This window comes from Eulemur rufifrons, chromosome 16 (assembly GCF_041146395.1).
Source record: "Eulemur rufifrons isolate Redbay chromosome 16, OSU_ERuf_1, whole genome shotgun sequence".
In the NCBI taxonomy this organism is placed as follows: domain Eukaryota; kingdom Metazoa; phylum Chordata; class Mammalia; order Primates; family Lemuridae; genus Eulemur; species Eulemur rufifrons.
This window is the reverse complement of record NC_090998.1, coordinates 28,628,430-28,642,827: the sequence shown is the minus strand read 5'-3', so window position 1 is coordinate 28,642,827 and position 14,398 is coordinate 28,628,430. Positions and strand designations below refer to the sequence as shown.

General features: G+C 38.1%; 1 protein-coding gene across 5 annotated transcripts in view; it reads right to left on the bottom strand.

The window, feature by feature from the left end:
• The window catches only part of FGD4 (FYVE, RhoGEF and PH domain containing 4), a 207,052-nt gene that overhangs the window by 56,960 nt on the left and 135,694 nt on the right, over positions 1–14,398 (bottom strand). For 4 of the 5 annotated variants that reach the window (XM_069490062.1, XM_069490061.1, XM_069490066.1 and 1 more), the window contains exon 2: positions 9,828–9,980. In XM_069490062.1, coding sequence (XP_069346163.1) covers positions 9,828–9,980 — 153 coding nt within the window. Of the gene's footprint in view, positions 1–9,827; positions 9,981–14,398 lie in introns of those variants that run through there. The other variant, XM_069490064.1, reaches the window with a different exon arrangement.

Here is a 14,398-nt window from a genome sequence, read left to right as displayed (position 1 = left end):
GGAATATTGTAAGAAGTGAACATATTCTCTATAATTCTATGTACTAAAATTATTATGAAATAACTCCTCCAAACCTAGAGTTTATTCACTGAACATTCCTTATTTGTTATGTGCCAGACGCTGGAAACACTCAAATGATACAGATCAGTCAGTTTCTCAGGGATGACTCCACGGCCTTTCAAATCTAAATTATGCCCATCTCTTAAACTGTTTCATAGCATTGTGTGCTTTTTCTCCAAAGTACTTATAATAATCTGTTATGTAATAATTATTGTATATATGTATAATAAGTAGGGTAAAATAATAAAGTGACAATAAAATATTAAATATATTATAGACTTAAAGCTTTTTCCTCCACAAGGCTACAATTTCCTTGAGGGCAAGGAATATATGTCTCTTGATTACAACTATATTTATAGTGAGTATTTGCCTTGTGTTTGGCAAATTAGTGGAATACATATAGGAAATAATTAATGTGTCATCGAGGAGATCATATACTTGTGGGGAGACAGTTTAATGATGTTGATACAGGTAGGCATTGGGGACGCAGGTATTTTAGAAGCACAGAGGAGGCACCTAATTCAGCAAGGGAGATAATTCAAGTGCACAGTAAATCAGTAAACATATACATTTTAAATAAGGGAGCACATATGGCACATGGATATGACAAAAATCTCAAGATGATACATGAATGGCTAAAGTGTTAGAGATATCTTAGAGGAAAATTCTGTTCTTTCATCATTTATAATATAATAAAAATAACCTGTGTTTTGCTGAAAAGATGTCACTGATGCATGAAAATGATGTTTTCAACTCTGAAAGTTAAGCAGCAACCTAGGAACATATAATGACACCTGTATACAACAAAGAAACAACAAAAATCAAAGACACATATTATGTATGTATGTGCATATGTATTTATAAAATGAATTTTTCAACAGCAACTTGTGATATCAATCTCCTTAACTTTTACTAAGGGGTGACAAACGCAAACTCTGATTGTTACTGTATTAAGAATTTGAGAGAGTTCAGCCTTAGATGAAGAAAGCAGCAAGATCAATCAGCAATGTCTGCCCTGGGTACAAATGGGAGACTATCTGCTATTATTGCTTTAAAATTACCCTAATGATTAAAAACTCTCTCATATAATGTGTAACTGATAGCATATCAAGGGTGGTGGAATATGTCCCCTCAAATATGCCACTTTGGAATGACGATTATTTTGATCAAAAGGGACTTGAACAGCAGGTGTAAGAAGGGCACTCTGACCTTCTCCTTGTTCCTGAAAGCAAAAGATAAAAGCTCCATATAGAAGATGTCATTCCGTTACGAGAAGGAAATAACAGTGTTATTACCATTGATGGGGAGTTGAGGCTGAGAAAAATCTGTACAAATAAACCTTATTAAACTAACTCTTATCTTCCTAGTGACTTTCCCCCCATCATGAGGGAAATGAGGAAAAGCTCCTTCGTCTTCTCACATTTTCAAAACTTACTACTGTGTCCAATTCAGCATATAAGCATTCAGCTCTACCTGTTTGAGTGTTCACTTTTCTTGTAGAGACTCAAATGTACATGTTAAAAAAAAATTAAAACCTTTCTCTTCCTCATCTGTTTTATATCAGTTTAATTCTCCTATCCAGCTAGATACCCTAAAAGGATACAGGAGAAACTTTCCTCTCCTCCACGTGTATAAGATCATGAATTAGAAAGGACTAGTAAATCCTTTACATAGCAATATAATCCAGGTTGTTAAGAATCAATTATAAAACTAAACAAAAACTTAAAATCTAGAGCTAAACGGGTGGGCACAGTGGCTCACACCTATAATCCCAGCACTCTGGTAGGCAGAGGTGGGAGGATGGCTTCAGCTCAGGAGTTCGAGACCAGCCTGAGCAAGAGTGAGCTCCTGTCTCTACTAAAAACAGAAAAAATTAGCCAGGTGTGGTGGCACATGCCTGCAGTCCCAGCTACCTGGGAGGCTGAGACAGGAGGATCACCTGAGCCTGGGAGTTTGAGGTTGCTGTGAGCTAGGCTGATGCCACGGCACTCTAGCCTGGGCAACAGAGTGAGACTCTATCTCAAAAAAAAAAAAAAAAAAAAGAAAGAAAGACAAGACAAGACAAAACAAATCTAGAGCTAAAGAAATCATGATTTTATAAAACAAATAGTTAGTGTTTTAAAAGATTGGGGTTTTCTTCAAATTAATTCTACAATGGAAAAAAGATTGTAAGTTGTAGGCAATATTCTAAGGACACAGTTTATTATTAGTTTCTATTAGTATTAGAGATTATGAGAATGGAAAACCCTAAAGCTCCAATTCCTCTGCATCTTCTTTTAATATTTCAATTATTTATTTAGATTTTTTCTTTCTTCAGATAATATATTATATCTAGAAATCAATAATATGACATTTAAAACAAGCAAAACCACTTCCAGATTTAGGTTTCACACTCTAACAACAGTGTAGCATACAACTACAATCTTTCCCAATTTCAATGATAAACTTTTTATAGCAATAAGATTTTCAGGGAAAAGACACTCTACTCTGAATTTAAAATGTCTACTACAACATTTTTCACTGAATGAGAACACCTATGTACATTCTGCTGAGATATGAACACTTGCAGAATAATGTTACTAAGAACCTTATTATACATCTAGATCTAAAGGAAAACAACATGTCTGTTGGAAAGCCATCACAGTGGGTTGTTCATTTTCTTTGAAAAAGATTTCTTGGGAACCTTCTTTACACCTGCCTCATCTCTACTCTCCCACCCCCACGCAGCCTAGATTCCAGCCACGCTGAATTGCAGACTGCATTGTAAGCTCCCTAGGTTTTGCGACAGCCCTCAGACTTGCATACACCTTGAATGTCCCTTGCAATCTCATTGGTCCACTTGGCAAACGTCCATACTTCCTACAAAGCTCACCTCAGTCATCAACTCTTTTTGAAAAGATTCACTGGACTAGTCCACCCCTAAAGTTCCCTTGCCCTCTCCACCTTGCCTTAAAAATCTTCACATATCCTTCTCCATTAACCTCTGTCACATTGTTTTGTAATAATTTTGAACCATGGTTCCTTGACTGACAGGAAGGGAGTCTTACTCATCTTTATTTTGGTCTATCTCTTCTAACCATCTGATTGTATGTTAAGTAAGGTTCAACTCTTAAGGAAAATCACTATTTCACAAAATTGATTCATCATTTAATCTTATTTCTCCAATTAAAGACTGAAAAAATACACACTTTAGCCTACTTTGAGGGTATTTAGAAAAGGATTTAAAAGCATGCTACACAGAACCACCCTACCTGTGAAAGCACTTTGTAACTGCACAAGATTAAGACTTATCATCTATTTTTAAGATAGCCATGTAACATCTCTGTGGAATTTCATGGTAGGATACAAAGTTTCAAGTCACAGTAATGCCCTTAACCTGCCCTTCTCCCCTTCAGCCCTCCTTGTCGCTTCTACAATGACCTGTGAGGAAATGGAGCTTACAGACCCAGAAGACTTTTGTATTATATATAAGAAAGGAATAACAACCAGAATAAAGAACTCCTATACATTATTAAGACCCAGCAACCCAAAGGGTGTAAATAGGAAAAAGTCTTCACCCTCATTAATAATCAGGGAAATACTAATTAAATCCACAGTATGATACCACTTTGGCCACATCAGATTGACCAAAAATTTTAAATCTGACAATACCAAGTAAAAGTGAGATACGAAGCACTGTGAACACTCATACATTTCTGGTGAAAATATAAACTGATAAAACCACTCGGAATTTAGCATTTTCAAAATACATATCTTAGACAGCAATTTTTATACATTTATATAGGGTTTTGTTTTCACTTTTTCATTAATTCAAAAAATATTTCCTGAAAACCTATTAAGTTCTAAGCGCTTTGGCATATCAATGAGCAAAAGGAAAAACAATAAACAAACAAACAACAACAAAAAAAACCCAAGCAAATCACAAACCAGGACGAGGTAAGTGCTAGGAGAAAAGGGGAGCGGCTAGAAGAGCAAGGTAAGTAGGAGCCAGACGTGGGAGGTGGGAGAGCAGATTTCATATTAAACAGGGTGTTCACAGTGGGCCTCTTTGAGAACTTGGGGTTTGAACAGGACTCAGAGCAATTGAGGGAATTACTTGGGGAAGGCAGTCCGCCAGGTAGAGTGAAAGCCAGGGAGGGCTACAGTCTGGAGGCCGATGTGACCAGAGCAGAATGAGCAAGTGGGCAAAAGGTACTGAGGTCAGAGAGGGTGGAAGGGGCGGCCTTGCAAAAATAACAGGAAAATACCTAATCCTGCAATTTCCTAGCAATAGTTAAAGATCAATCCTATGAGTTCTCTCAGTACCAGGCGCCCTGCAGTTCTGTTTTGTACACCTTCTGAAAAGAGCTGAACAGATGGAAAAGAGAAATAAATCTTTCCCTTTAAAATTGTTTTTTGAGAATCTGCTTTTACAGAGTTCCTGAATAAACAGTAGGAGAACAAGCTGCAGCCTCAACCATATCTCAAGGGCAGAGTCACATCTCCTGTGATTATCTCTCATCTCCAAGGAAAGGTGAGGAAACAAACTCTTGGATTTTGACATCCTGTCCCATCCTGCTTTTACTATCAACTGACAATCATCACTTTTTTTTCTCTTCACCCCCCTTAAAATCAGCAAGCCACCTGGCCTCAGTGCTGGCACCTCCCTTCTCTTTCTTCGGGATGCCACTGCTGGCTCCCTGCTCCCCCCGCTGCCCCCCCCCGCCCCCGCACTTTCCCTTCTCTCTTTCACTCTCTCTCTCCTCTAAGAAGATCAAATAAACTTTTTTAAAACTTTTATGTAACCTAATCTCGGTGTGGGAAATCCTTCTCTCCTCACGCTGTGAGCACCTACTAAGCTTTCCATCCTAACAGGGGGGACTGACAGTGGACCACTGTAGGGACTTTGACTTTGTGCAAAATGAGAAGTCGCTGCAGAGCTCTGAGCAGATATGTGACATGACATGACTTAACTTCCAACTTAACTTCACTGTCTGCTGTGTTGAGAATGCAGGGGGACCAGGGTGGGAGCAGGGAGAACACTTAAGAGGTTACCATGGAAATCCAGAAAAGAGATAATGGTGCTTAGAAGAACGCTGGACTCTAGGTATAATTTAAAAGTAGATGTCCTGATCAATTAAATATAAGGTATGAGAGAAGAAGAGGGGAGTCCAGGATGACTGAGACGTTTGGCCTGTACCACTGGGAGGATGGAATGATCATCAGCTGACACAGCAGGTAGAGCGATGTTTGGAGAGAGAGAAGATCGGCAGCTCAGTTTTGTAGATGCTAAGTCTGAGGTATCTATTTGGCTATAAATAAAATGGGCCTGGCTGGGCATGGTAGCATACACCTGTAATCAGGGGAGGCCGAGGAGGGAAGATCTCTAGGCCAGGAGATCAAGACCAGACGGGGCAACATAGCAAGACCCCATCTCTTAAAAAAAAAGTTTGTTTTTTTTTTTTTAAATTAGCCAGGACGTAGTGGCATGTACCTATAGTCTCAACTACTGGGGGGACTGCTTGAGCCCAGGAGTTTGAGGTTATAGTGAACTATGATCATGCCACTACTCCCCAGCCTGGGCAACAGAGCAAAACACTATCTCTAAAAAAGAAAAAATTAAATAAAATAGGCTTTAGTACAGCCAAATTTACCAACAGTAAATAGAAAAAACCAATTTAATTATTTAAAAATTTACAAGTATAAAAATAATGATTATTGAAAATGAAAAGAGAAACTAATTGCCAGTTTTTAATTTTGGTGATTATCAGTAGACTTCAATTATTCTTATTTTAATACATATGCAAAAAGCTGGCAAAATATAAATGCATTATAAACTTAAACTTTTAAAAGAATGGATCATTACACATAAACTGCTTTACTTTAGAAGCAAATGAATAGGCTTAAATGCTCTATATATTTACATAAATTATTCAAACAATAATGTTGGTTTTTAAGTTCATAAAACTTTTTACAACATATTTAGAATTAATGATGGAGACATTATATGACAATGTGCACTTTGCCAAAGTAATCATGAACTAAAGGAGAATGCTGTGGATCAAAGCTCTTAAGAGAAAAAGAACTATTAGCTTTAATTGCTAAAGAAGCTATTTTGAGTTATGTGTAGCATGGCAGGAAATAGGCCAGTGTTAAAAGTGGTGAGCAAGAAGAAAGACTTATGTTTGAGGCTGCTCAGTAATTTGTTTGACTGGTAGGATTGGTATGAAGTGAATAAACCATTGTTTTCCAAGGCCTTAGGGTATTTTCTGAAGCTGAGGCAAAACAAGCTCTGACTATTGAATAAATCCATTTCAAAATCTACATACTCCACTTTAGATCCAAATGCAAGTTTATCTAATCTCTAATCTAAAATTAAGCTCTTTTACCTTTTTAGAACCTATAAATAATTCTTCAAAAATATTCATATCTTGGTAATTAATAAACGAACATAAACCTATATTGTTCCAGACACATTACTACATAATCACCACTATAAAGGTATGCAATACAGTCTCCTTTGAGAATTCCCAAATAAATCATAGCTATGGTCACATTAGTCATCCACATAAGAAAGAAAAACCCGGCCGGGCGCGGTGGCTCACGCCTGTAATCCTAGCACTCTGGGAGGCCGAGGCGGGCGGATCGCTCAAGGTCAGGAATTCGAGACCAGCCTGAGCAAGAGCGAGACCCCGTCTCTACTAAAAAATAGAAAGAAATTATATGGACAACTAAAAATATATATATAGAAAAATTAGCCGGGCATAGTGGCGAATGCCTGTAGTCCCAGCTACTCGGGAGGCTGAGGCAGGAGGATCGCTTGAGCCCAGGAGTTTGAGGTTGCTGTGAGCGAGGCTGACGCCACGGCACTCACTCTAGCCTGGGCAACAAAGTGAGACTCTGTCTCAAAAAAAAAAAAAGAAAGAAAGAAAAACCCAAGATTTACTTATGTGCTTAAAAAACACATAAATGGGTTTAGAGCTGAGGACTACTGATGTTACAGTTTGTATTAATTCTTTGTTTGGGGGGGGACTGTCCTGTGCATTGCAGGATGCTGAGCAGTACCCCTGTCCTCTACTCACTAGATGCCAGCAGCAACTCCCACGAGCAATGTCAAACCAAAATGTCTCCAGATACAACCATGGAAGCGGGGAGTGGGGGTGCAAGGGCAAACCTGTCTCCAGTTGAGAACTACTCATCTAGGATATGTATAATCAATTAAAATTAAAATTACATTATGGATATGATGCTTCAGCAACCTCACCATTCACAAATTGCAAGGGATTTGCAATGAGGCGAGAATAAAGGTGTCAGCGTGATAATCCCTTGCTCCATGTAGGAGGTCTTCATTAGCACCCCGTTCTCTTCTCTGCCCCAGGCACTCAAATGTTCTTAAGAGTTTGGAGAAATTGAGAGTAGCTTCTTTCCACTGAAGGTAGGAAACTTACTATTTGTCACTAAGTCAATCAACAGTACCCAATCTGTTTGGCAGCTCATCTGACAATACTGAAATGTAGCCTCATTTCAGGCATGTTGCTCTCTGTATTGTACACAAAGTTTTAAACAAAGAGTAGCAGAAGCAAAGTGGAAGAAACATGGCAGCATAGCAAGTTTACTGATGACCTGCTATGCATTATGGGAGGGGATACAGTAGTGTAAAAGGCAAGAAAAAACTGAGTCAGGTGAGTAAAATATATACTAGGTCAGACTGTAATGAATGAGAAAAAATAAAGTTGGGATGGGGTGCTATGCTCTGAATGTCTGTATCTGTATCTTCCCAAAATTCACGGTGACACGCTCACCCCCAGGGTGACAGTGGGTGGAGATGGAACTTCTGGGAGGTGATTAGGTCACGAGGCTGAGTGAGCCCTTATGAATGGGATTAGTGCTCTTTAAAAGAGGCCCCAGAGAACTCTCACCCCTTTCAGTGCGTGAGGTTATAGTGAAAAGATGGTCATCTACAAACCAGAAAGCAGGCCCTCACCACACACTGAATCTGCCCGTACCTTGACCTTGGACTTCCAGCCTCCAAAAGTGCCAGAAATAAATTTCTGTTGTTTATACGCTATAGTGTATGGTATTTTGTTATAGCAACCTGAACTCAGACATAGGGCAATATAAAATTTCACGGGTTAAGAGGGGGTTAAAATGGGTGCCAGGGAAGGGCCAAAAAAAACAGTGAAAGTATTTTGAAAAAGCAGCATAAAGTACTGTGTAATTCATTTAATATCTGGAAATGTTTCCTTTAGCGAGAAAATTGTATATAATTAATCCATATTTAAGATAGGAAGTAAATATATTTAAACAGCAATATTATTACAGAACTGCAAAACCAAGGTCAAGTATTGTCTCCCTAAAGAATGAGATTATTTGGGCACACAGCAGCTCAGAAAGGACACTGCTGAGATTTATCTAAATATACTGACTGTGAAAAACAATGAAGTAATACAATGCATCTTCCAAAAAAAGGCTTTTTAAGTAATGAAATTCCTGTTTTGCAATTACATGAACTAGAAATCTATTCATCTTTTATATCCTTACCCTCATATTTGATCTTGTCAACTCAGGTCTAATGAGCAAGATGGAATTTTGTATTTTGGAAATAAAATGGCTTAAATAATGGTCCAAAAAATTTCTATGTTGATATCCACATCAATGTTATAAAGGAGCAGTATGGTCAAAAGAAAATACAAGCTCATGAATAAGCTACTCATTAGAATCACCAATTATCTGACATTACTTGATAGTGATACTCCATACCACCATGAAGACAGCTAGTAGCAAAAACAAGAAGACCAATATCCCATAATATAGAAGATTCAATTTTAAACTTATTTTAAAATTCTTTCAGAAATTTTTAAAACATACAACTTTAAAGAATAACACTAGTTCTCTTATAATGCATTCTCCATAACACTTTTTTCTTAGCAAGAATAGGAAAGAGACCAAACTATACACAAAATAAACAAAATAGAAATTGATTTTCCCAAAGTGTAGTAATTCTAAAAATGCGCAGTATTGTTTCTTGGCTCAATGTTCAGCATTCATTGTAAATGAAAATCTAACAGGAAGAAACTATACATTACACCATAGGGTAGCTTAGCTTTTGGGTTACATTCAAAAGGCCTTGCTCTATCATCAAAATGATAATTTTGTGCTTCACAAAGTTAATATCCAGTTCACTGGAAATTTCTTTGTAAAAAGAAAGCGGTCACTAAATAAACATTCAAAGCTTTCTACTGTCGTACCTTTTCCTTCCCCTTCTTGGCCACTCAATCCTGAGGGAGGGATTGCTCACTTTTCATTTCTGGGGATGACCTTACCCTAAGACGTTTTCAAGGCTCAGTTCCTTAACATTATCAAAGAACGCTCTCCTTAAGTATGTTAAATGCTGTTTTAGAATTATCTGTTTCACGGATCCTCAGACATCTAGCCAGTCATTTCTTCCTGACAGTAGTCCCAAACACATTTATTACCAAGACAGTAAGTCAGGCGCTGTGCTAGGCCAGCACAATGCATGAAGAGATCACAGTCCCATAACGGGACGTGCAAACAATTTCAGCAACGTGAACGGACCCATAACAGAGAAATGTGTAAGTTGTTTCAGGAGCAAAGCAAATACCAACCACTGCCTGAGAAGGTTGACAGATTGACTCTTCTAAAAAATGATATGAGCAATTCCACCCTTTTATAGCTTAAAACTCTTTCTCTGGAGTCATCATTTTTCTGTATCACCTTCATCGGTCAAGAAAGCACCTGCCCCGATCGCAAACCCCCAATAAGCAAACCTTGTGGCTTCGGACTTGCGGTCGCGGGTTTCGCTGGCGTTTTCCCATTTATTCCCTGAGCCTCTTCATCAGATACATTCTCATCAACCAGTCTGGTTGTGCTGGTCGTGGGACAAAGCGGAACGACAGTGACCTCTGGACAGATACTGCTGCCTGTGAGAGTTCAAAAACAAAGGACAGGTAAGCACGGAGGCAGAGCACAACTCTGTTTTGTGAGTTATATTTCTCCTGACCCCATAAAACAAAAACAGTCACAGTTACAAGACTAAGCATAGAAATACATTTCCCATGTGGGCTGGCCTCGACAAAGGGTTTTCCTGGGAAAGAGCTCGTTCCATGTGCCTTAGGAACCCTATAATGCATGCTGACAGAAGACTGCCACACACCCTGCTCCCTTCCTAGCAGGGCCACTAAAAGGGCAGAACGCAGCTGCTGCAACGTAGGCGAAGGAGAGGACGGGAGGCCCCCGCACTAATCCGTTAAAAGCTGCCTTTCCAGTGTCCAGTCAGTCGCCAGTCACCCAGCAACTCAAAAGAACAAAGCAGGAAAGCACCAACATGACAGCTGACCTAAAGACTCTAGAAGAATGGCTCTGTTAGAAAAGTACAAACACGCACGGGCGCCTGCGTGCGCACACACAACCTCTCCCCCACTGGCTTACTCAGTCTGCACATCAACATCCACGACATAAGCTAGTGGTGACCCCGGTTTTCCAAAGAAAGAATCATTAAGCTTGTAGGGATAACACAGTCACATTTGTTTAGAACTCAAAACCCCAAAATATTCTCTAAAACAACACTGAAATACATCATGAGACACAGATGGGAAAAGATTAAATTTTCTGTTCAATTTCGAATGTAAGAAGTTATATGTTGAATTTCGGAGACTTTCTAGAGTCATAAGTCAGAGGCTTTTTAGAATCATAAGTCAGTATTTTCTGATTATGATGCATATTAAATTTCCTTCTCTTTTGGTTGACCTGGTGATATTAACAGTACTGGATTCTGCTTCAGAGAAAATAAAATTTCCACCAGGAAGTTCACTGTAACTGAATCAAAGTATCCAATTTAAGGAACTATCATTTGGTTAACAAAGACTTTCATTTTTATAGACTCCAAATATTTAAGAGAGAACTATTAAGAGATTTTTCAAAAAGCTTTATTATTCAAAACAAGGAAAGCTATTTTAAAAAACCCAATCAACTTTCTATTGAGTCAAAAAATTCCCTCTAATCCAGTTGATTATTAAACAATATTGATTAAAAACCACACTACTGCTTTATTTTCTGTGCTCCCCTCAAAATTTATCTTGTTAAAACAGACTTTAGAAAACATTAACAGTGATAAGTATTGTGTGAGAAGTTATTTGAAAGCCAGTGCTAAAACAGAAATTAAATGGGTTTTCCTCAGACACCCTTCTGCTAAAATGGCATATCTACCAGCTGGATTAAGCATTGTTTAGCAAAATATAACAAAGGTCTAGAAACCAAGAGTTATGGAAAATTATTTCACAAAATATTAAACTTATAAAGAAATAAAAGTTCAACTCCTTAAATGTATGCGCTTATTTACCTTCTTAGAGAAACTGTGTGAGGAAGGCAGAGTGCATCCCTAAAATCCACAATGTATCATGCAACCACTTAGCTTTTTATGGGGGATTTGCATGTTTTTTCCATAGTGATCCCAAGAATGGCTTAGTATCATCAAAGCCACCTGCTAGGGCCTAGTGAAGGATGGCTTTGGGGCAGAAAAGTAATGCATCATAACTCAACTGCAAACCAAAGGAAGAAACTGTAACATAATCGTAAAATGAAATCAAGAATGCAGATTTAGCATCAGTTTACAAGGGAAAGCAGCAATAAAACAATAAAGAGGGCGGTTAATGGGTTGAATGACAAAACAAATTGAGCCTTTAAAAAATAGATCACCACTATTACATATTTAGTTATGAAACAAGTTTAATAATTAGTCTATTTAGAGAAAAAAACGTGTCTTACATAAATATTAGCTTGAAATTGAAAACTATTTAGAAACTTAACTTCTAAATAGCAAACTTTCAGGGTAGGGTGGATCTTACAAGTGTCGTATTTATAGAGAATGTCTTTCACGAATGTGCTAAAATACCTGCAATAAGAGATCAACTATGCATCTAATTTCTTATAAATCTATCAAAGTCGTGATTACAGATCTTTTGCCAGTGGAAACTTCATTTCAGATCATTGTTTAAAACAAGTCTCCAAACTTCAGCCACTATCACAAAAGCATGAAAACATTGTGAAGGACACAGAGAATATTTACATTTTTAAAGGGTTGTTTAAAAAAACAAAAAAAGCAATACAAATATACAACAGAGATCATTTGTGGCTGTAAGGCCAAAAATATTTACTATTTGGTCCTTTACAGGAAAAGTCCTGCTGACCACTGGTACAGGTCAAACGTATCACGGCAAAAGAAGTTTGTCTAAAAGAAGCACTATTCCATTAAACACTTCATCCGCTAACATCTTGGATACTAGCAATAAAAAGTAAATCTTTTTGCCTGTTTATGACTGACTCAGCCTACTCATATTAGGAAATAGTCCTTATTTGGGTGTCAGTTGCATAACAGGGAATTGAAACCAAAATTGTAATCAGACAGTCTACCGAATCAAGAAATTTTACATTAACTACAGAGGCTGTTAGATTCCAAATTATCAAGAACCAATAGGAGTAACTGACAGTTATAAACAGTTATCTCAGGCACAGATGTAACTAATTACAGTATGTTAGCTTGGGCGGGGGAGGTATTCCATTTAAATACTATCTCCTCTTGAGGACTGGTAATCTTTGTAGCCGTTGGCACTACTCATTTTGCACTCTGGTTTTGGGTTACTCACTTATGCTTGCTGGGTCATATATGCTGCAGGAAATACCTAGACATGGGCTAACCACAGACATTCTCAATCATCCCGATCTTTGGCTGCGTAAGGCTCCCTTTTCCAACTGGAGAGGTTGCTAATATGGCTTAACTTTACCTGTTCTTCTTGCACTTCAGTAGTCATGCATTATGTCCTGGCCGGTTAGGGTAACTTTGGACTACTATTAATATTTACAGAACCATTTTGGGCTGTCATATTTTACCAAAACATTACTGAATGGCTCTTTCACATTGTAGGGTTGTACTCTCTCTTTGGCCATGCATTCCAAAAGAAAGTCCATTCAGTTCTCTGATTCTTCAGACCTGACCTCTTTTCACCAGTGTCTATGACCTCAGATCACATCTTTATGGTCTTCCTTATGTGCCTGGTTATACTGCCTCATTTGTCCACACTTTTCTCCCAACTGCACCAATATCTAGCCCGGAAGATCTAGATGGACTCCACCCCCTGGGACAAGACGATATCTTGGATTTAAGATAGCAGAAGTAGTTTTCTAGGGAAGATGATCTTTTGGGGTATAAATTGTCCAGAAGGATAAACATACTTTAAGTAAACCAAAACAAAAGCCACTCTACTTTGAAATAATGTTAGATTTAGAGAGGAGTTGTATGCAAATTCCCCTAATGTTAGCATCTCATATAACCATGGTATATTTATCAAGACATTGGTACAATACTACGGACTTCATTCAGATTTCATGAATTTTTCCACTAACATCCTTTTTCTGTTCAATCCAGGATATCAAGTTGCATTTAGTTATCACTGTCTCCTTAGTTACTCCAATCTGTGAGAGTTACTTAGACTTCACTTGACTTATATGACTTTGGAACTTTTGAAAAATACTGGTCAAAAGTATTTTTCTCTGTTATTTTCTCATTATTGGACTGGGGTATGGATTTGGGAGAATATCACAGAGGCAATGCACCCATCTCACTTCATTGTATCACTGAATGACAGCAACATGATTATCATGTGATGTTAACCTTGGTCACTTGGTTAGGTGGTGTCTGCCAGGTTTCTTTGCTGTAAAACATTCCAGTTATTATAAGACATTTTGCAATAGCCTTTTCCTATCGTAACTTCAAAAAACTCCATTTGTCTCATAGATTGCAAATCATATCTCCCAGGTGCTAGCTAAAATACCTAGATTAAGAAATCAACTGCATTAAAAAAAAAAAATTCTAGAGCTGAATAATAAATTTTCCAGAAATATAATAATCAAAACCACAAGGGATCTTATTAAAAATCATTAAGATGGTATATTTTATGTTATGTATTTTTTACAATTAAAATTAAAAACAGGCCAGGCGCGGTGGCTCACGCCTGTAATCCTAGCACTTGGGAGGCTGAGGCGGGAGGATCATTTGAGCCCAGGTGTTTGAGACCAGCCTGAGCAAGACCCCGTTTTTAGTAGAGCGAGACCCCGTCTCTACTAAAAAAAATAGAAAGAAATTAGGTGGACAACTAAAAGTATACAGAAAAAATTAGCCGGGCATGGTGGCACGTGCCTGTAGTCCCAGCTACTCGGGAGGCTGAGGCAGGAGGATTGCTTGAACCCAGGAGTTGGAGGTTCCTGTGAGCTAGGCTGACGCCACGGCACTCTAGCCTGGCAAGAGAGTGAGACTATGTCTCAAAAAAAAAAATAAAAAAAAAAA